This window comes from Enhydra lutris, unplaced genomic scaffold (genome assembly GCF_002288905.1).
Source record: "Enhydra lutris kenyoni isolate GAN:26980312 unplaced genomic scaffold, ASM228890v2 scaffoldscaffold62, whole genome shotgun sequence".
Taxonomy (NCBI): domain Eukaryota; kingdom Metazoa; phylum Chordata; class Mammalia; order Carnivora; family Mustelidae; genus Enhydra; species Enhydra lutris.
Window position 1 is genome coordinate 15,307,016 of NW_019154146.1, and position 24,253 is coordinate 15,331,268.

General features: G+C 39.2%; 1 protein-coding gene across 3 annotated transcripts in view; it reads right to left on the reverse strand.

The window, feature by feature from the left end:
• The window catches only part of LOC111158708 (estrogen receptor 1), a 290,590-nt gene that overhangs the window by 235,155 nt on the left and 31,182 nt on the right, over positions 1-24,253 (reverse strand). For 2 of the 3 annotated variants that reach the window (XM_022520922.1, XM_022520924.1), the window contains one exon: positions 18,966-19,156. In XM_022520922.1, coding sequence (XP_022376630.1) covers positions 18,966-19,156 — 191 coding nt within the window. Of the gene's footprint in view, positions 1-18,959; positions 19,157-24,253 lie in introns of all 3 variants that reach the window. The other variant, XM_022520923.1, reaches the window with a different exon arrangement.

Genomic DNA, 24,253 nt, shown 5'->3' on the forward strand with positions numbered 1-24,253 from the left:
CGTCATGAGTACCTGTGACTCTCCTTCTGCCCCTGCTAGACCTGGCACTCCTTCCTCTGACCCAAACCTTTATCCCTTGAGGGACCAAGTTCTCCTCTCCATATAGAAGGTGAAGTCATCAGTAACTTTTATCCTTTGACAAGTAGGATAGAAGGAGGCACATGGTGGGGGGCGGGGAGGAGTTCTACCCCATGCATCATAAGAGCCCCATTCTCCTTGGCAAGCTGGACTAGTCCCAGACTACTCTGTGCCCCTCTCTTCTTGCTTTATGCCTAGTGGGACTAAGAGCCAGCTACACTAGCAACCCTCACTCCATTTTAGAAGAATTCCTCCTTGAGGGAGGCAACAGAACACAACATGTACCAATGGATTCTGTACTCCAACTAGTTGGGTTGAATACTGGTTTTATTTCTTAAACGCCTCCATTTCCTCAATTACAAAATAGGAGCAATTGTAGAACTAACTTCCTAGAATTTTGTGGAGGATTAAATGACATAATCCATATAAAACCCAAAACAAGGAGCCTGGTGCAAGGCTCATTAAACATTAGCCATCATTATTATTAGATACTAGACATCCCCTGAACGACAATACGCTCAAATCAATCTATAATAACCTATCATTTTCTTAGTAGTTAAATAATCCCTGTTTACGTTTAACCAATTCTCTTCACATCGTATAACTTGTAAGGCTACATTTATGCAGTCAAGTGTAAATCATCCAAAACACTTCATCATATCGAAAAAATTCACTCCAGTCAGCATACGGCTGACTGTCAGAGCTGGAAACTATTCTAGTGCTTGAAAAAGCAAGCAAAACTGTAAGAAAAATAGTCATTTATTCGACCTTCTTAAAATACATTCAAACACCTTTTCAAACAACCAAGAATTACAGTCTAACTGTCCAGGAATGTGGGGAAGTCATAACATGCTTCTCTGAGAAGAGTTAAACTACACTAATAATTCACTTCTGGGCTTTAAAGAGAATGTGGTTGCCTCTCTTCTCCAAGAAGATAAAGGACAAAAGTCATCTATAGCCAGAAGTAAGCCCCAAACTATTAAGCCAATCGTACTCTGATTTCTGATTCAAGGTACCTGAATTATCCACATTGCTTACAAATAAGAACAGGGAAGAGGGACTACATTTATTTAACAGAATATATTTCAAGAGGTGTTAAATTTGATATAATTACCTTTTTGAAATCAACTCTTTTCTACTGATTAATAATTTGGTGTCACTCCAAATTCCCATTTTGAAGTGGCAATTATAAAGGCTATTATGAAGGGGTTTTTTTTCTAGTTTACTAAAAAATTCTAGGCTAATTTGGAAGCAGAGCCCGCTCCTTGGGAATGCTTTCATAGAAAGAGATTTTATTCTTTGGTGTCACTATCAAAGACATGACAAGGTTTAAAATGGACTATTTAAACTCACCTAACCATAAGATAAAGTCTATCCCAATAATCTATATATCCAACAAGTTTTAATTTAAAAAGTATTTGCCTCTAATTCTATACAATGCAAGTTAAGCATTATATTTGTTCTTTTTTAAAGGATTTTTTTTTACTTAATTTCTTTTCAATTTAACAGAATTCATTGTTTATGCACCACACCCAGTGCTCCGTGCAATACGTGCCCTCCATAATACCCACCACCAGGCTCCCCCAACCTCCTACCCCCCGCCCCTCCAAAACCCTCAGATTGTTTTTCAGAGTCCATAGTCTCTCATGGTTCATCTCCCCCTCCAATTTCCCCCAATTCCCTTCTCTCCATCTCCCCAGGTTCTCTGTGTTATTCCTTATGCTCACAAATAAGTGAAACCATATGATAATTGACTCTCTCTGCTTGACTTATTTCACTCAGCATAATCTCTTCCAGTCCCGTCCATGTTGCTACAAAAGTTGGGTATTCATCCTTTCTGATGGAGGCATCATACTCCATAGTGCATATGGACCACATCTTCCTTATCCATTCGTCCGTTGAAGGGCATCTTGGTTCTTTCCACAGTTTGGCGACCGTGGCCATTGCTGCTATGAACAAATGGGGTACAGATGGCCCTTCTTTTCACTACATCTGTATCTTTGGGGTAAATAACCAGGAAGACTCGATACATTTTTTACAAAAAGAAGTGATGTAGAAGAAAAAAAATTCATTCCTTCAAGCAATTTTGAGTCTCTACTATATGCAAGAAGCTACAACTGTTTCTGCCCCCTCCCCATCCAACAGTAGAACATTCCGATGAAACCCTGAGACAAAATGGTATAAAGCAAAGACTATCCCCTGCTTTCCAAAAGTTTACATTAAGGCCACATGGCTTTTAGGAAAGACATACATTAGTACCTGCTTTTACCAACTGAAAAAAATCTGAAGAGGATTTTGCTTTTACAATAAAAGCTATTACTAATGTAGGTTTGTTGTAAAAGTGAAGTGCCTTAACATGAACTTTCAGAAAACGAAGGATACCTATACTTGATATTTTGAGAGACCCAAGGATACACTGGGCTCTCCAAAGCTTGACCTTCTCTCTCTTTTTTTTTTTTTTTTAAAGTAGCCCCAACATGGAGCTTCAACTCATGACCTTGAGATCAAGACCCTGAGCTGAAATCAAGAGTCAGGCACTCAACCGACTGAGCCACCCAGACACCCCAGCTTGACATTCTTTTTTCAAAGATTTTTTTTTTCAAAGATTTACTTATTTATTTTACAGAGAGGGCATGGGCAAGGGGAGCGGGTAGGGGAGAGGGAGAGAGAGAGAGAAGCAGGCTCCCCATTGAGAGCAGAGCCTGATGCAGGGCTCGATCCCACAACCCAAAGATCACAACCTGAGCCAAAATCAAAGGTCAGTCACCCAGCCAACTGAGCCACCTAGGCACACCAACATTCTAAATAAGATAAAGAAGCAGAGGTAAGAGGCAGGCATCCACAGAGAAGTTTTCAAATTCCTGACTCTCTTCTGTGGGTTTTGTAGTGGAGATGTTAACTAATTTTCAGGTGCTGGCTACGAGAAAGAAATCTATGTTTAAGAAGAGAAAGATTGATTTAGAAGCAAAATAATGAAATGTTAAGGTATTTGCTCTACTTAGCCTCAGAGTAGAGACATACCCTAGAGGAAGCTTGACAGAACCAATAGGAAGAAAGAATGATGATGGCTCTTTACAGGTTAAGCATAAGCTCTAACCACCATATCAGTCCAGCAATGTAAAAATCACTGTGCCATTTATAACTGAGGAAATGGAAGCTCAGGGACTTCATGTATGACAGACACTGATAGGGGTGTCTGGGTCACAGTGCTATCTTCTTCTCTGGAACAGCCCCCTCCTCAGTGTAAGCTCCCAGGATCACCTGTGAAACAGGACTCTGTCCCACAACAACAGCCAGTTGGTTTAGTGATGTGTCCCTGACCAAAGGTGAGCCCATCAGAGCTCTTCTGCAAAGATGTTCTAAATAGAAGAATGTCACAGGTAGTGAGGTTTGGTGGCTGTCGCTGTCCCTGATTCCCTTCTAAACAAAAACACAAGTTTATACAGAGTGTGAAGCTGGCACAGAGAGAGGAACAGAAGCAAGGCTGGGATTCTGACAGGCTCTAAGTCCCTGGGCCCACTGTCACCGAGGTCAGGCTGCACCCCTACCACGACTACAATTAACCAAGAAGCTCAAGGAGCCTTCCACCAAAACTTCCTATTTGCCCCTTACCCCAAAGCTAATTTGAATTTGATTTTGGTCACTTGAAACCAGAAGATCTACCTAAAACATGAAATAATTTTGCTAAGATGTTATAGCTGATAAGCCATAATAATGATAACTTATATTTCCATGGCGATTTGTAATTATATAGCAAATTCTCACGAGATAATCATTTTTATTAGATTATCTTTTACAGATTGTGGAAAATTATGACCTGGATTAAAAATGTGAAAAATACACTGAGGGTAAAGAGCAATCATGCTATTTTGTGTATCATAAGTCATGAAAGTTGGGAAAACAGGGGGAAGAAGGAAAAAGTAAAAGGTTGATGAATATGAAGCCTTGTTCATCTGACCCCTTCTGGATCTCCTGCCATATCAGCAGGTACAAAGCAGAGAGCCCCATAATGACTGCTCCTGTAAAGATTTCCTTGGAAGAATGCTACTGTAGCCTGACTCATATGCCTTTTTATAATAGTTCACTCCACTTAATTGGTAATTGAAACAAAGCTGATTTTAAAGAAAGGAACAAATCTCTACTAAGTCATAAAAATAAATCAACCTGACCTGGTATTTCTTGGTAAGTGATTCAGTCTTTAATTTCTATTTCTTTCACTTTAAATATACTATTAAGTACTTAAATGACTTCATACCATGAACTACAAATAATCCAGTTACAGTTTTAAGCAGAAGGGTAGTCCTAAATGGGAGTGCACCAGACCCGGTGTGAGTGATCTTGTTTCTACTTAAAATACAAAAGCTAAACTCCTTAGGGGGAATAATACAACAACTGAAAGTAATATATTAATTCACAAATAAAATACTAAAAACAAACAAGAATGGAGCAAGAAGCAGTGTAGTGGGGCAGGACACATCTCAAATTCGACTCCCAGTCTTCTGCTCAGTGGTCCAAATGCATCATTAAAAAAAAAAATGTAAAAGAAAAAGAAAGAAAGAAAAATTCTCACATCCTGACTCAACATCTCAGAATCCTCCTCTTCCTCTCCTTCAAAATCCAGTCTGTTGTGATTCGCTGTCTGGTTTCTACTTCCCAATCAGCTGCTGCCTCTCCTCCCTCACAGCGGCCTTCCTTGTGGTGAGGGCGGGACCCACATCAGCTGCTGAACTGCGCATCCCATGATCGTCTACTGCTCCCCAGTTCCACCCAACTTTCTTTACCTTGTCTGTGTCAATGGTTCCTTGGCTCCGACAGCTTTTGCCACATCCAAGCAAACTCTACAAGAGCAAAGGGACTGATCTAGTAGTAGCAACAGTATTTTAAGAGCTCCCTTCTCAAGGAGGTGAACATGAAGAGCTTAAAAAGAGAATGGCCTCAAAAACTAAAATTCGTTTGGATAAAGAAGGTCCAGCATTATGAGAGTCAAGTCAGAAAATCTAATATCTCTAAAAAGAAAATCACACACACAAAAGAATAAAAGAAAGTAACTAAGACATTTGTCATATTTCTAAGAGTTAATGCAACAAAATATTCTGTCTCTGCCCTGAGGAAAGAAGAGACAGCTTCTCCTAGGGGCACATGAGCCCTGAGAAAATGTTCTACACTTGCACTACCTGACCCTGAAGGTGGGCAGTCTGGAGCCAAGGCAGAGCTCAGAACTCCCTGGGACTTCAGTAAGTTTACCCCAGAAGTCAGCGTAAGCTGCTTGTCATTGGGAATCTTTCTATCCCAAGACCCTCTTACAGGTATAGCTAGATGTGTTTTTGAACAAACAAAATAGAATCATTGCAGTGATTAGTCCAGTATAGTCAAAGATAATCTTCACTTTCAATTTTTCCAGCCACTTCAAAATGACTTTCCTACCTTCTATGCAACTATTTTCAGAATAAAAAAAAAAAAATACAAAATTTCTAAATGAAGGAGTGGGAGCAGAATGAACTGCTAAAGTTCATTTCATCAGTTGCTTCCAGGCAGCTGGCAAGAGGGAGTTAATGACACAGGGCAGACAATCAAGGTGAGAATCAAGCACTGGCTCCAGACTGATCTAATGTATGCAGTCCATTCAAATGAGCACAGGCTGTATGGCAAACTTAAGAGGCAAATGCTTTGGAAAGCACCACTCCTTTCCTGAAAGCGTGTTATCAGAATGTGCTTACTCAATTAGGGGACAATGAGGAAAAGTATAACCACTGTCATGGGCATGTCCTCAAATTGTATCCCCTTTTAAAGTGTTCCTGATTCTTGAAAAGTCATGGAAATGCATGTCTAATGCATACTTAGTCTAGCGCCTCAGGCAAAAGGCTAAGACACTGAGCAATGCAGCCACATCCCCAACCAGAACTTCATGAATTTCAATGGCTCTCTACCATATTCAAATCAAAGGGGAAAATATTCTGACTAACCCTACTCCTCTTGAATGACTAAATTTCAAGACTCTGAAGGCATCCTTTGGGATTATAAAGAAGACTCTTAAAGGCGGTGGGACTTGAGAAATAGGAAAAGGAAGTTAAGAGCCCCTACCTCTGGGCATCGGGATTGCAATTCCTGGTTTTTGCAAGGTTTCGGTTCTATTACCACGCGCCTAACTAGCAATCAACAAACTGGTAACACCCAGCCCCTCCCAGGCTGGCTCCTGCTCCCTGGGATGGATGGTTTAGAATCAACGGTCATTGTTTGACCGCATGACGATAATATCTCATCCTTGCTGGTCAGGCCAGCTGCTCTGATGACCTAGATTCCTGGTGGTTTCATTAAACACGAGGCCTCTCTTCCCCTTCCTTTGTTATAGCTTCTCGACATCTCAGAAGAAGTGGTATTTTGTGGGCTTCAGCTACCTAATGTCCACCTGATGTCATTTCACTTGGGTTTCATGAAGAATAAGATGAAAACGACATTTCAGTGCAGACTTGGCCTCTTGTAAACAAAGAATAAAGACACTTTGGAAATAAAGCATGAAGACGTGCTAGACACAAAATAATCTTTCTCTACGTAGGAAAAACTAAGGAAAACACTAGTGTGAAATCAGTTAATCAATTACAGCCTGGCTTTTTAAAATCATGTTTTCATTATACAAGTGAAAAATGCTTATTGGAGGAAGATTAAAATGTACGAAAGCAAAAAATACAATTTAGCCATAATTCTATCACTCAGAAATCCTCATTGTTTAATATTTTAGAGTACATATGTGCAAAGTTTGTACACATTCCTTTCCCTCTATATGGTATGTATATGAATATGCATAATTACGTACAAACCTATGTGTACATGTATGTGTATGTGTACGTGAAACACACACACACACACACACACACACACACACACACACACAAGAAGGTGTCTACAAGAAACCTTTGATTCAAGCCATTTCTTCTATCTTGTATTCAGAAAAACTAAGAAGCATTTTACAAGCAATGAATGGTCTACAAGGCTCTTAACAGTATTTGCATTTTTAGGAAAAATGGATCCAAAATCAGGGATTGTGACTCTGACGCCCTTCATTGGTTCAGTAATCAGATGTGAGAACAAAAGCAGGAAAAAGGAGAAGGGTCCCCAAGCCCCAAAACCAAGCCAGCACACACTTTGCTTCTCCTTCCCTTCCCTTGGATTTACAAAAATTTAGGGAGGTACACTTGCAGAATAGGCAGCAAACTGGAAAATGCCCATTTCTGGGATCTACATTCATACAATATGATTATCACACGCATTTACACCACTACATCAATAGCGGCAACCTTAAGGTAAGTATTACAGAGAGAGTGGAAGAAGGGGAAATGAACCCCTTCAAAAATTCTATATACAATTGATTAAAAACTAGCCAAACCCTTGTCTTCCTTCTCCAAGATCAGGTTTACTGCCACACTTTTAAAAATTAAAGGGTGTATCTAAGTTTATCTCCTACTAATGGTTCACGTTTTGGGAAAGTTTCTGCCAATTCTTGAAAGCAAAAGTCTCTGGCTATTTTTTAAAACACCCCGTCATAAATATCTCATAAAGATAACACCAGGAAAATATCAAGAAAGTTATAAACATAAAAATTATGAAGTCTAAGCTGAACCTCCCTAAATATATTTTAGCTTGGGACCAACTGTTTACCTCCACATCAACTGTCACATGTACTTACCCCAGATTAGCTGCATTCTATATTACTACAGAGGACCATCTTTGGGTTTTTATTAAGATCACTCATGTCAAACTTTGAAAATAAGTTGAAATAAACCATTACTCACATCCTGGAAAGGGATAAAGTATTATCACCCTCTGGATACATAATAGACTTACTGCTAATAACAGAGATACCGATAGACACATGGGATATGTTTTTAAAATATGTGGTTTTTAAAAACCCACACACTTCTAAAACACTACAGAACATTCCACAGCATCGAACGTGCAGAAGGGAGGATGTAATCACAACAACAAATCATGGGTCACTTAGAATGAAGTAGAATTCTCTTCCTCGTCCTCGGTTCAGGCGCCAGTTGAAGCACCATCTCTTCCACAATGTCTCTGAGTTTACTCCAGAGCACTGGGCCTGCTCCCTCCTCTCAACTCCTAACATTATCTTCTGAAAGACCCTTCTGTCCCTGTGTTCTGCTTGGCAACATTTCCTGCAGTTGCTGGGTTGAACTCTTCTATGGTGTGATACATAGTATTACAACCTTTCTCTTTGTGCACAAGCTGAATCCCTCAGTGGATTTCAGGGTCTCTGGGTTATATATTTTTGCATTTGTGAGGAACTCGAGCAGTGAGGTCTGTGGGTGTATAGACATGTGCTAGGAAGAAGATAGGAAGGAAAACCAAGGATTGAATCTTGTAAAAGAGAGACCACACTCCTTAGAAGTCAGGTTGGGTGGTGAGAAGGGGAGAAATGGTATGTACCCGATAACACAGGGGAGGAAACCACAAATCCCATGAGGATTTGGTGAGGATGTAGAGCACATCAACTTGATAAGCATGGGAGCCAGTGCAAGGGGTTGGGCATGAGGTAGAGGAAAATACAGGGCTGGTCTATGGGCCCTTGCTCAGTGGGAAGGGCATCTTTAGAGTAATTGGCATGCTGGCAATCAATCAAGACAAAAACAAAACAAAATAAAGAAGAAAACCATCTCTATCAGTTACTAAAATGTACTACCATGGCCCTGGTTAACAGTTTTGGTAAATGCACTCTTAATGCCATGATCAAATGAATTCCCTTATTAGTAACTCTGAAGTATCAAAGGAATAAAATGATCATGAAATCTGATTCTTTTAAGAATGTGTAATTTTTAAAAAACGTGTGATTTATCTTCTCTGGTGTATAAAGAAAATATTGTACATGTCACTTAATGAAATATACTAAGGTGGTACAGCCATTATTTAAAGCCATTGTGCTTAGACTCAATCACAAAAAAATTCATATTTATAAATTAATCTAGCCATCCATTCACTCCATACTTTCTAATACATGATACATGATTCAGAAACTGCCAAACGAATCAGACAAAAATGATGTTCATTTGGATAAAATTTTAAATCCATACACTCTCTCCCTCTAAGAAAATAGAACAGGACCTATTGCAGACAGATATTTTAGTTACTAATTAATAATAATTAAGTTATTTTCTTCTTTCCCCTTTATGTCTTAGCTGCTGAAAAAATAAAATCTCCTTTTATTGCAGTTAAAGGAAGATGTAAATGGGGGGGGGAGGAATAATAGGAGTACTCTCCCCACTATACTCTCTCTCAAGTCAAGTATGTCTTTCCTTTAAAAAATATCAAATCTGCTCTATAACTTGCATGTGAGCAAAGAATTAACATACTGGCAAGAAAAATTTTACAAAAGAGATAATATATCTATGAAGTAGATTTTTCTTGAATATTATTTTTCAGTCAGGGATGCCTGAGTGGTTCAGTGGGTTAAGCCTCTGCCTTCAGTTCAGGTCATGGTCTCAGGATACTGAGATCGAGTCCCGCATCGGGCTCTCTGCTCAGCGGGGAGCCTGCTTCCCCCTCTCTCTCTGCCAGCTGCTCTGCCTACTTGTGATCTCTATCTGTCAAATAAATAAAATCTTTAAAAAAAAAAAAAAAGCCAGCCAAGCAGGCTATACTAAAACCTGTATATATAGAGATCTGAAATAGTAATGTATATTATATATTTCAGAAATGAGCAGCCTACGATCTCAAAGCATACTTTTCTCTGAATGAGTATCAGAAAAACAGGTCATTCTTTTGGGGTGCCTGGGTGGCTCAGTGGGTTAAAGCCACTGTCTTCGGGTCGGGTCATGATCCCAGGGTCCTGGGATTGAGCCCCACACCGGGCTCTCTGCTCAGCAGAGAGCCTGCTTCTTCCTCTCTCTGCCTGCCTCTCTCTCTGCCTACTTGTGATCTCTGTAAGTCAAATAAATAAATAAAAACTTTGAGGGGAAAAAAAAAAGAAAAACAGGCCATTCTCTTTAAAGGTATTGACAGCAGCTTTCTATGAAGGAAAGAGAAATTTGAGCAGAATTGGGCCATAGGCCACCATTGATAGGTTTTGAATGAACAATGTCAGCACATAATTGTGAGAGCTAGTTGATGCCCTTTGAAAATGTGCCAATTAAAGGCTATCTATAATTTTGCGCAAAATTTTGTGCGAAATAGGGCTTTCTAATGGAATTGTTGATATGCTTAACCACTGTACATGGGCACAAACTCTACCACTTTAATGGAAATAGTCAACGCCATCGCCAGGACAGAGCCACTTAGTAGGGAAATTGGAAATTTAATTTCAATCAGACGAACAAAAAATTGAGAAGAATGCTTGAAGTGGTAGTATAAAAAACACCAGCGATTAAAAACATTTGGAACCTTTGCCTACCCTTCAAAGGCATTTGTTGCCATGGTTTTTAAAGACCTCTGAAAGCTTCAGCTGTGTCCACAAGAGCTGCCCAGAAAGAGGGGTTCTATACTGATTTTATTTGTCAGATGCATTTTGTCTTAATTATCTCCAAGATAATGATTACTTTGCCAAAGGGAAAAAAAAGGAAGAGCCACTATCATTTCACAGGTAAAATGAACATGATTTTGCTTTTCTGAGCCCTTCTTCCAAGACATACGTGCACATGCACGCACACATCTAATTTCATACTATCGCATTAGAGTAACGAGCACATAAAACTGGTAAGAAGAAGGGCATTCTTACATGGAAGGAGGTTTTCAGGTCTTGAACTTCAGGGTTGTGCCTTTCGTTTTTTGTCTGAGGAGAACCAGGAGCCCAACATCTAGCAAACTTACCACTACCTGGGGGTAAGGCCTTTCTTTCAAAAAGTTTCATTACAAATGCTTTAATTTGAAAATTAGATGATACTCATATGTGTACGCACTGAAACTCTTCTACTCTTCCTCCTCACTGGCCTTATTTCTCTGCTGTACAATATGCATGTGACTACAAGATAGAACATAAAAACTAGAAGTAGAAGGCGCCTGGGTGGCTCCATCAATTAAGCATCTGCCTTCGGCTCAGGTCATGATCCTGGGGTACTGGGATGGAGTCCTGCATCAGGCTCCTTGCTCAACAGGTAGCCTGCTTCTCCCTCTCCCTCTGCCTGCCCTCCCCCTGCTTGTGCTCTCTCTGTGTGTCAAATAAATAAAAGCTTTTATAAAAGAAAGAATTAGCAGTAGAAATAATGGAAGGATTAGGCAAGCTCTGGGTCAGAAAAGATCCTTGTGGACTTCCACAGTATAAATAATTTGAGGGAAAAAAACCCACCTGTTTTTTATTTGAAAGTCATAAAAATGCTTCTATTTGTTCCTGCTGTTTATTATTTGTACAGCTCTATGTGATGGAACCAGCATGTTCTCTTTTAAATTGTAAGCTCCTAGAGAGCAGCATTTGGCCCATTGGACTAATTTGTGATTTTCTTCTTTAGAAGGGCCTTAAACATATAATTTTAATAATGAGAGTGTTTCTTACAAGGTTTTGGTAAGAAGCAGGGAACTCACAATACATTATTATGAGAATCAAGAGGAAGTTTCTAGAGTTACTTCCCCACTATTAATAATGGGCAACCTTCAGGAAGTAGTTAGCCGTTCTCTTCACCAAGTTTCCTTAATATTAATGGAGGGAACTGATTCAAATCCCCACCCCTGGGTTGTCTGCGGAGTGTGGATTCTCTCTCTGTAGCTGCTGGGTAATTCTGTCTAGGCACCCAGTTATCACGTCAAACTCAGTATCTGGAATTGAACTTAACCACAACCCCTCTCTGATTGCCCTTTCTCTTGCTGTTCTCTGTTCAGGTGATGACACCATTATTTTCCCCTCTGTGTATGAACCTCTTAACTTCCTTCTCTCCCAAACATCCTATACTGAATCACTTTCAAACAATCTAGATTCTTTCATTATAATATCCTTCAGTCTATTCCCTTTTTCCCTCATTTCACAAATACCCACAAGTCCATACTTTTAGCCCGTCCAGACAACTGGTATACCAACCAACTTAGCCTATATGCTTCCTCTCTCTCTCTCTCTCTCTCTCTCTCTCTCTGTTGTCTCTCCTATATGCCTCTAGGAGGTTAATCTTCATTAAAGTGTGTTCTGTCCTATCTCTCCCATGACTGAAAAAAATGTAATGGTTTTGTGTTGCCTGAGACCCACAAACTGATCCTAACCTTCATGTCATACTTTTGTTGATTCACTGAGCGACTCCTGCAGTATGAAGCCTTGATTTGGGCCTTACCTGTGAGGTGCTCTCATTCAGTAAGGGAAAGACCCATCTGTCTACACAGACACTTGCAGTCCCAGACACGGAGGGCCACTGGAAAGTGGAGTGGCCCCTGCATTAACATCAGAGAAGGTTTGATAAGAGTAACTTTTGACTAGAATAGGAAGAGAGTTTACAGGCAGGTTTGAAAATAATTCCCAGCAGAGAAATGAATGCTCATATTTTAGTCATAACAAGTAGTCCGATATAAAATGTTTACTTTGAAAGTACAAACAGTGACTTGGAAATCCTTGAGTGGTGGTCTCGGGGTTCTTTGGTGGTCCATGGAAGTCATTAGTGTTCTGTACAAGGTACTGACATGATTAGGGATTTGCCTTAAGAACATTAGGAGACTGGTAGTGTGCAGAATGGCTTGGAAAGTCAAATGAAGCAAATGGTTTAAGTGAAGGAGAAGGCAAAAGAAAACATTAAATTATTGCAACGATCCCAGGGAAAGTTAGCAAGAATCAGATGAATGCACATTAGAGAAGTGGTTTCAACAGACCTATACAACAGTTCTGATGGGAAACATGAGGGGTGAGAAGATGAAGACAGCTGACCCTAAGGTTTTCAGGGTGGGTGCCTGAGGGAACAGATACCAGCAGCGTTCACCAGAAGGAGCGCCTATTGTCAGATGAAGACACAGGGGCATCACTAAGAAGCCAGGCTGAGGCAGAGCTTGATGTGGGAGATAATCTGCATAGTTATGACACTTTAGGTCTCAAATACTGTTTCCCTAGGGCTTCCATGACAAAGGACCACAAATGTAACTTAACATAACGTAAGGTATTGTCTCACAGTTCTGGAGGCTGAAAGTCTGAAATCCAGTTGTCAGCAGGGCTACACACTCTCTGAAAGCTGTGGGAAACACTACTTTCTTGCCTCTTTCTAGCTTCTTGTTTCTGTCAGCAATCTTTGATGCTCTTTGCCATGTAGCTGCATCACTCTTATCTCTCTCTTTGGTCTTATGGCCTTCGCTTCTCTGTCTCTATATCCAAATGCCCTTCTTATAAGAACACTAGTCCTATTGGTCAAGGGTCCACCCTACTCCAATATGACTTCAGCTAATTATATTTACAGTGATTTCTTCAGAAACACCAAGGTATTAGGGATTAGGACTTCAACATGGCTTTGGGGGAAGCACAATTCAACCCATAAACAGATATGCATGAGACCACCTAGGAAACTGGTGGGAGAAAAGGATGGGGAAATGGGAGGAGAAGAGATTGTAGATGCTGGGGAATGCCTTTTAAAAAGCGGGGTGAGGAAAAGTGAAGAGACAGAGCACAATGAGCCCTCTGTTCTCTTAAGGCTTATTTACCCCATTTTCCCTGAGCTTTTCTTGGTTTATGCTATTTCACAATTCTGGAATTATTTTCCAAACTGCTGGCTGTCTATGAAAATCCTTCATTTCTTTCTAGGCCTATGTCAAATTTACCACTTGCATTAATGTGTCTCCTGCCAGGCCTACCCAGTGAAATTTCTTCCTTCTCTGCAGTCCTCTAGCAGATCTTATTTACCATTCTTTCAACTTCTTGTCCTAATCTATCTAGCAGAGATGTGCCCAACACCACTAGAGGCACTGGAGCAATAGGGCAGACCAGACCTAAAGTCAGCTTTCACTGAGCTTACATCCAAGTTCTGGCAGGAATATGGGGAAGCAACATCTGGTACATATAGACAGTCATCAGCTGAATGAATAATTAAGAGAACTTCTTTAAGGGTTTAAGGGCCTTAACAAAAAATAAGGGTAATGGAGTAGGGGGAAAAAAAAAACCCTAAGTAGAAAAATTTGTAGGATTACTTTGGCTAGGGTAATCATGCAAGACTTCTCTGACTATACTGACATGATCATGACATGACATGACATGATCTTTTTCTCTGAGAAAGTGATCTTGGACAGAGATCTGAATGACAAGGAGCCAGCCAAGTAAAGATGTGGGTGTTGCAAGCAAAGGGAAAAATGTGCTGACGTCCTGAGGAAGGAACATGGCTGGCACGTTGGAGGAAGAGAAAGGAGGCCAGTGTGGCTGGATTATAATGAACAGGGGAGAAATAAGCAGGACTAAGAGACTATAGAGTGTTATAAGCCATAGGAGGGAATCTGGACTTGAAGTACAGTGTGTCTTAAGGGAAAGGTCATATGACCTGATGAATATATTGTAAAAGATTTCTCCTGTTGTTGCATGGAGACTAGATGGTAGAGGGGCAAGTGTGGAACATGGAGATCAAAATTTCGTATTTTCGTGTGCATATATTGTCAAGACCTCAACTTTGAGCCATATCTCTGAAAGAATTCCAGAGATGAAATAGACAATGAGAGAGCTGCCATCACTTTTCCCCTATCTGCTGGCCTTTTCCAGGCATGGGTACATGTGTCAAGCCAGACGGTCATTAGAAATGTGAAACCAAATGTAAAAGCTAAGCCCTCTTGGAAAAACAAGGGTGAGTTCCTAAGCACAAAAGGTCTAAGTTCTCTCTTAATACAGCTCTACAAAGTGGAAGGAGCCAAGTAAATGGGCCAAGGTTCCTCGGAAAGTCAGGCCGGCTTATCCTCAGCCACTGTTGCGGGAGCTATCCAGGGTGCTGAATGTCTCACCCCCAACTACCCCACCCCTGATGCTTTCCAAGGACTCATGGACAAAGCTTGTCAGTTATCCTATCCAGTTATCCTGGACCTAATGCCTCACTGCTTTGAACCATAACCAGACTCTACCATGATACCACCCTGATGGCCTTCTGGTCTTAACTAACCTTTAAGTCAACACCTGTCTGGGCCATGTCTGTTTGATCTAATGTTAATTATCTTCTTTGTGCACCTGAGAGAGATAATATGAAATGGCAGCATAGCTAGTGGTATACAGATAAGTTTGGGACTCCACTGTACCTCATGACCATTTGAAATAATAATGTCAGAGAAGCAGAGAGCTCAGTGGGGTCTTTTTTTCCTTGGACTTATACTCAAAGGTGGTACCTGGCTGTTAAGCTGTTTATTGAAACAAACCTGTTTATATAACTCATCCAAAGTCTCTGCAACACATCTTTAAAAACGCTGCTTAAGGAAGACATGTATTGCATAGAGCACTGGGTATGGTGCATAAACAATGAATTTTGGGACACTGAAAAAAAGTTAAATTAAATTAAATTAAAAAAAAAAAACAGAAACACTGCTTCTCCATCTGCAATGATTAACAAGTTCATGTACTATATTATTTTACCCCTCCCTTAAATAGCATCCTTGACTTTGCTTTAAAAAAAAAAAAAAGAATATGTTCAACTGAAGGCCATTACTCAATTTCTTGAGTAATCAAGTTTATAGACTAAGTAGTGGATGAAAATTTGTATGCTTTCAAATCAAACACTTTACCTCTTCAACTAAAACACTTAGAGCACTAGAGTAATCTGATGGATACTTATTTCTAGCTCTCTTCTTAAATAACAAGAAAAACAGGGACAGCTGCAGCATCTTCAGAAGTTTCTACCTACATGTCAGACCCTTCACTGTCCTTAAATAGGTTTGAGGGTCAGTGTGACTTTTAAAGAGCCAACGAAGTTCAGTAAAACTTTTTAGATGCATGTTATCAAGACTATCGTGAGAAAATGGGACAAGAAACCACTAAACTTGCTCTGGTATTTCCTTTTTATATGCACAAACAAACCAAATACACAGAAATGCCATTCAAGAAAAAGGAAATAAATGACATTATTTTTACATAATCTAAGAATAAATACATGGCCAAGAATGTCTTTGTTGGATCTAATGTCAATTAATTTTGTTAATGTCTCTTCACAGAACTCCCCAATGTCCCTTTCATCTCCAGGTCTTTGCTCATATGCTCATTCCTATGAACCTTCATCCCGACTTCTTTCATTCTGCTCATTCGGCTCATCCTCCAGACTTAATTTTGAATCAGGGAACCTTCTTGGAGCCTGACTCAAGCCCCACCAAGACTGAGTGAGGTCTGGACTCCTATATAACACCCTCCACTCACTCTCATCTTGGCACTTGTCACACTGTCATTTAGTTGCCAGTTTATTTGGACAACTCTCCCACTACCTTTTAAGGCTATGAGTCCTGGGCCTTTCACAGTGCTTTGCCTAGTAGAGGCAATCAATGAATAAATGAGTGAACTAAGAAACTGAATTATTTGTAAGGTCTCTCCCTATCTCTAGAAGTTAATATCTCTGCCTCATTTCTATGCTTTTTCCAAAACTGTGGACTCAATATTCACCTCATTTAACAGAGTTTATATAAATGACTTCATACCATGATAAGAAGTTTCTGAAGCCAGGAGGAAATTGTAGTTTGTATAACTTATATACAGTAAAATTTTAGATAATATAATTTACAGTGCAATGAAATCCTACTATTTGGTCTGTATATACAAGATGGAGATAAGATATATATTTTAACCATCAAAAAGTAAATAGAAAGTTTTTAAATATTTGAACTTGAGATAATGCCATACCCATAAAATATTTTTTATTAGCTCACATTTCCTTCGCTATTTTAAAGCCATTTTTCTTTTCTGTGTTTTTTTGCTCTAATGCCTTAATGTTCAGAGACAATACTCAGTCTGATATGAAGTTATATAGTACACTCTTCAAAGCTGAACAAATAAGATGAAAATAATTTGTGAGAATATTGGTATTATTCCTTGAAGAAAGGTTCTTTCTATCTTTAATCTTAGTAATTTGACTTTCATAACTAAAAATATTTATTTTCTTATACTCATCTATTATTTTCCTCATATAATAGCACTTTATCTATACTGACTTACTCTCTAATTGTATCATAAGAACAAGTACCTTTGCCTTCCCCATAAATTTCCCAAATAAATTCCAAATTTCATGAGATTATAGATTATATCTTACACATATTTTCTCTTTTAACATCTTACACAGGTACAGAGTAAGTTTTTAATAACATGAATTGTCAAAACTTTAGATTTAGGAACAATCTATTCCCTTTACATACATTAAATCAAGGGTCAGCAAATTATGGCTTGCAGGCCATTTCCGGTCAGTTCTAGTCTGTTTTTGTATATAAAGTTTTATTGGTACACACCCACCTACTTATGTATTGTCTATGGCTCCTTATAGGCCACAATCTCAGGGCTGAGTAGTTGCAACAAAGACTATAAAGCCTAAAATAGTTACTGTCTGGCCTTTTCAAAAAAAAAATTGTTGCTGAACACTGCTCTCAATCATTTTTACAGATGAGAGAACTCAATCTCAGATAAGTGACTTGTGAGAGTTTGTAGTTGAACCTGTTCATTAAATCTACCTCTATAAGATGATTTGTCAATACCAGAGAAAATGGCCAGTGAAAATAATGCTATTTTAGAATACATAAAAGTAAACAAAAAAAATATCACAAGTGAAGACAGTTATTGAAAGACTTTTCAGGGCTTATGCTAACCAAAACCAAATAGAAATATCATTTTTCTAAATTAAGATAGTATCATCTGATAAAATCAAATAATCTATGTTGCTTTAACACAGAGATATGTCTATATATACATATCCATGTGTATATTTATTTATATTTCTATTTCTTTGTGTGTGTACATATATATATGTATAGAAACAAAAATTTACTATCAGAGAATATCATTAATTTTATTTAAAAATCCAACAAAAAAGTGCAAATCTTACAGAAGACTTCTAAAAGATGTTGAAAGCAATTACTGTCCAAAAGACTGCCTTTAAAATGGACAAAGATAAATAAATTTAAAAAATTGACCAAGACAAAGTGAATTCACCCAACCTAAACTCCTGTCAGACTGCCACTCCTGTCAGACAAAGGATCTTTAGCATAGATAGTTTAGGTAGTAGAAATGATTGATGTTTCCCCAGGGCATCCCCTAAAATGCAACAATATAGACATTCTTGGAGTAGAAATAATTTGTAGCTGGCAGTTGAAGGGAGAAGCTGCACTTGGTAAGCCACACACAAAAGAGGATCAAGGCACACAGGTGAATGAAATGTTACAAGTCAATACTTACTAACTGCTTATGCTGATAACATGTCCCCTCTTACAGGTCACCAGCCATTGAGTCTTTCATTTTAGCAACAAGTCATATCATCCATGAGACAACAAAGAGAGGGACGAAGAGCAAGAGAAGAACCAGTCAAGTTAGAACTGATGGAAAGAACTGATGCTCTAGAGCAAAGAGCAGAACAGAATGCATACCTGGAAACAGCCAAGGTGGAGAGGTAATCATGTTTAGGCAATTACACTGTCTTACACTGTATCATATAAGCCTAGGTGCCTGCAACACATGAATATCCATCCACCTGCCACCCCTAATCAGGGCACAGACCTCTTGAGACTCAGCTATTAAAGTCCTCTTCCCATAGAGTTGCTCAGGACTGCTTGGATCTTGCCAGTGGAGAAAGCATAATTACTCAGCCACAACTGTCCTGGGCTTTGTCAGCTCTTTCTCCTGAAAACTATTTTTTCTCCATGTGTCTACCAAAGATACTAGCGGACCTACCAAGTATTAGTGTTTTCTTTTACAAATAGCTGCTCCTACATGCCTTCCTTCTTCAGTTGCTTCCCCTCAGAATTAAAGGTGGAATAAGTTGTTTTTAACACACTATTACCTTGAATACTTCTCTTGAAGAAAGCCTTACAACCTTCACAGGACCAGACTCCATAATGGTAGCCCGAGGCATAGTCATTGCACACTGCACAGTAGCGGGTCTCCTTGGCAGACTCCATGGCCATGCTTCCTTTGTCACTGGTGCTGGCCAATCTCTCTCTGCCACCCTGGCGTCGACTGTCTGAATTTGGCCTAGGAAAAAATAAAAACAGTGAATCTATTAACATTAGAAAAGCAAAACATGCACGCTCTTCTAAAGAATAAGAGGCTTGGGGGATGCAGCAGATCCACTTTATTCTGACATTTTGAAATAATGAATCATAATGTAAGCTAATCTTTCATTACCTCCTGCCAGCTGTTATAGCAAAAGGTGTTTGCCTATTATATTAACCTTGAGGGGAAATTGTTTATTGCAAACTTGCTTAAGAAATGGACTGCCTACACCAGAATATATTATCTAGAAAGTGACAAAATGAAATTAACTGGTTTTTAATAGATTTATTCTTTTTTTTTCCAGGAATTCACAATGCAGAACGATAAGAGACCAATGCTCATTCTAATTCTAGACACACAAGGATCTTTAGGAAATAGAGACAAGCATAAAGCAGCTGGGGCATTTGAAACTCAAATGAACTGATGAACAACACGGAACATGTATAGAAATATAACAATTCAGATGTTTATGTCATTGTTACCATGTAACCCTGGAAATCAGTTTCTATAACTTGACTGTAACTTAAGGGTGCCTTAAGTTACAGTCAAGTACTCAATACTCAATACTCCTCTTTAAGTGCATGTAGACTAAGAAGAGCAGAGAAACACAGACGATTACTCCAACCTTAAAATGTTCATAGAGGAAGCATATCCCAGAAGGAAACCTAAGAATTAATAGTAAGTTCTGGGAGAACCAAGGAAATGGAGAAGTAAAAAGTTTTAAGGAAGTAGAAATCTTTCAGAAGGAAGAGTGATCAACAGTGCCAAATAGAGCAGAGAAATCCAATAAAGCAAGGACTGATGAAATGTAGTAGGATTTGACAAAGAGGAACCTTAGCAAGGAGCTTCAGTAGAGGTATCCAAGCACAGGTCAAAAGCCAGCAGGTGGAACAGAAAATGGAGTAGGAGGAAATGAAAATGAGTGAAGACCATTCCTTTGAGAACTTGGATGAGAATGGGTAGAGAAGAGATGGGGTGGGGTGCTCGCTAAAGAATATAAAGATTTTTTTAAAAAAGATTTTCAGAATGGAAGCAGAAGCCTTATCTAGACTAAAGGGAATGAGCAATAGGGAAGAATTTGGGGTAGAGGTAAGGGCAGAACAGAACAAAGTCAAGGGAAGTATAGCAGTTGGGATTAAAGACACAGGTAGAAGGAACAGCCTCAACAAAGACACCTTGAAGAAGACAGAGAGTAAAGATCAATCCAGGATTTACTAGGCATGTGTGACCAAATAAAAGCAGTGGAGGAGAATTGAGGGTGTATGGTCAGAGCCCACCACAGTGCCTGGTATATAGCTGGCACTCAATAATGTATTTAAATGAACTCATCAAATGTTTCAGAATGTATAGGAAAAAAAGAAAAGTTGAAAGATACTGGAAGGATAGATGGAGTGAAGGTTTCTATAAGATTACCATAGGGTGGGGGGATGGTGGGGGAAGCTGGGACACCTGGGCGGCTCAGCCCCTGATTTTGACTCAGGTCATGATCTCAGGATCCTGGGATCCAGCCCCACTGCCGGGCTCCTTACTCAGCATGGAGTCTGCTTGTCCCCATGCCCCTCCCCCTGTTCATAATCTCTTTCTCAAACAAATAAGTAAAATCTCAAAAAAATAATAAAAATATAATTTTTTTTAAAAAGCAACCGAAGATGAGATAAAATGAATTGAAGACAGAGCTTCCAGGGCCTCTGATTAAAGAAACTCATGCTTCCTGCCTCTATTCCACACCCAAATAACCAGACCACATTGACTTTCTCACTGGCCCTTCCTTTCACAAGCCCTGTCTTTCCTTTTAGCTCAAATTTTATGATCCTTTCCTGCCCTGATCATTCATTGATATTGTCCACAATTTTGTGGCATTGGTTCTCAAACAATACTTGCCATAATACTCACAAAATACTGGCTCCTTGCGTTGGGCGCATCTGACTTGGCCAATTTTTTCCATTCTGAATGACACTGCTCTTAGTCTGGCAGCCTCAAATGCAAGTTCTTTATTTTTTAATATTTTTAGAGAGCACTGGTTCGCCGTTTTCGGTTCCAGTTCATAGTGTTCTGCCTATGCCCTTCCATTTAATCACAATGCTGTTGAACGCCCCTCTCCCCAGTCAACCCGCTCATTTACTAACATCTTATGCATGATTCAAGTCAGTAGGAAGCAGCTGTGAATATTTAACTGTAGAAGCTCAGCGCCTTTCAGGGGCAGGGTGGTTAGCAAGCTGGACACTGACAGTTTCGAGGCCTTATAAATCTTAAGTACTGCAGCCTCCATACCCAGCTCGGGGCCCAGCCCACAGCAGACATTCCATACACATTTGCTGAGCGAAGGAAGGCAGGAATGAATAATAGATGCATGGACAAAAGTTCCAAAGTATCGGGCAACTTCCATCCATCACTGCATAATAAAATACTGCAAATCTTTAAACTGTGGTAGGATAAATGTAACATAAAAATTTATCATCTTAACAATTTTTTAGTGTAGAGTTCAATAACGTTAGGTTATTCACATCAGTGGTAACCAATCTCCAGAGCTTTTCCATCTCACAAAACTGAAACTTCATACACATTCAACAATTCCCCATTCACTGCTCCCCCCAGGAACTGGAAACCACCATCTACTTTCAATCTCTATACATTTGATACTCTAGATAATTCACATATGTGGAATCATAGACTAGTTGTCTTTTTGTAAGCGGTTTATTTCACTTAGCATAACGTCCTCAAGGTTCAGCCATGTTGTAGTATCAGAATTTCCTTTCTTTTTGAGGCTGAACAATATTCCATCATACATTTATACCATATTTTATCTATTCATCCATCAAAAGACAATAGACATTTGGGCGGCTTCCATATTTTGAATAATGTTGCTATTAACACGGATGTTCAAATCTCTCTGAAAAAGCCTGATTTCAACTCATCTGGATATATACCCAGAAGTGTTACTGTTGGGTCATATAGTAGTTCTACTTTTAATTTTGTGTAGAACCGCCATATTTTTTCTCCCATGTTAACCACACTATTTTGCATTCCTACCAACAATGCACCAGGATTCTAATTTCTCTGTATCCTTCCCAACAGATGTTTTCTTTCTGTTTTGTTTTATTTTGCTTTTTTAATAGCAGCCATCCAAATGTGTTTGAGGTAATCACTGCATCTTTTTTTTAAAAGATTTTATTAATTTATTTGACAGACAGAGATCACAAGTAGGCAGAGAGGCAGGTAGAGAGAGAGGAGGAAGCAGGCTCCCCGCCGAGCAGAAACCCCGATGTGGGGCCCGATCCCAGGACCCTGGGACCATAACCTGAACCAAAGGCAGAGTTTTTAACCCACTGAGCCACCCAGGTGCCCCTAATCACTGCATCTTAAGGTCACCTCTCTTACCAACCATTCTTACCCCTTCAGTTGTATATTTGTGTGTCTCCATTGCTGCTAAGTTGTTTATGTCTTATTCATCTTTGGAACCCCAATTGTTTATAGTTTAGTGCCTCATCCAAAATAGAGACTCGATAAATATTGATATTAAATGAATTAACCAATGACTGAATCAATAAAGTGATCACTTTTATAATATAAGTGGAATATGTAAATATTGTTTTTAAAAGTACTGGTAAAAGTTTAATTGCAAAAGCTCATTTTCCCCAGATCTAGCAGAGATATATACTATCTGCAAAATGTCTTCCATGTACACTTTATTTTTGAGATGTCCCTGGAATATGGAAAATCCACTGCAGACAGAGCATAAAACCAGAAGGCCTCCAAAAAGAAGAGAGAAAACTACTCAGGCCATATTTCCTCCCCATAAAGGAACTTTTTTATCCAACTTGGAAAATCATATATGTAACACTGTCGGTTATTGTTTTGGCCCAACCCTGCTCTATGAACGCTCCTAAACGGGGATGTCATGAAAAATATAATCCAGATCAACCTAAAAGGCAAGCGAGATCTTCTCGTGGTCTGCAAAGCACTGTGGAGCCTTGGAATAGGTTCAGGTTTTGGAATATCCATTAGGCCAAAGTAATTTGGTACAACTGCCTCCAGACAGAGATCTGTGTCCCCAATAGGCAGACTAACTTGGCCTCATCATCTGTAGTGGAAAGGAACAGAGTGGGAGGTGTCTGTGCCTGGACTCAGACCAAGTCGCAAGGGTAGGCCAGGCACTGACCTGCGGTTAGATCAGCCCCCAGGCAAGAGCCTCATTAGAGGTCTCAGACTCATCTCTTCCCGCCTCCCTCTCCCTGGCCTTGCCCAATCGCATCTGTCAAAGACATGGCACTCTTGGCTTCATGCTTCTTGGTAGGAAATGCTTTTATACCATGTTTAGGGCAATCTTTCTTCCCCTCAGTCAGCCTCAGAGGCCCTTTGGTTTTTTATAGAACCAAAATTTTATATTATTATATTTATTTATAATATTAATAAATATATATATTTATTATATAATAAATACATATATTTATAAATATATATAAAATAAATAAAAAATATATTATATTTATTTATTTTTATAGAACCAAAATTAATTACTCTCATTTTCATGAGCTAAATGTATTCAAGTTCTGCCTCCCTCATATAAAATCTATATATGATCTCATTATTATAGCTGAAAAATTTAATTCTTTAGCCAATTTGCTAAAAGATGTCTGTCTTTATAAAATTCTTATCCCTTTCTCACTGAATTGTCATGAAATCTCAATAGTTCCTCACCTTGGGCACATTCTCATAAGACGCAGATAAGAAGTTGACTAGTTTACCAAGTTAAATGTTCTTCAGCCTTCCAGGTATGTCTAAAGATTCTCTAAAAAGAAGTAAGGAGGAAGCTTAAGGGCAAGATGGAGGGATGCGCTGTCAGCGACTGAACACATCACAGTTCGGAGGCATGCAAATGCTTAGGAACAGAGTGATGATGGCAGAGAAAAGAAGGGCAGAAACGTGAGATCAGAAAATGAGAGACACCACCACTGCAGCTATGGAAACTGGAAACTCAACTGACTAGATTTAGTTCCCTTTTCACTATACCCATGGACTACTAAATATTTCCCAGTGGGTGCCTACTGATATTATATATTCAATATGATGAAGAGA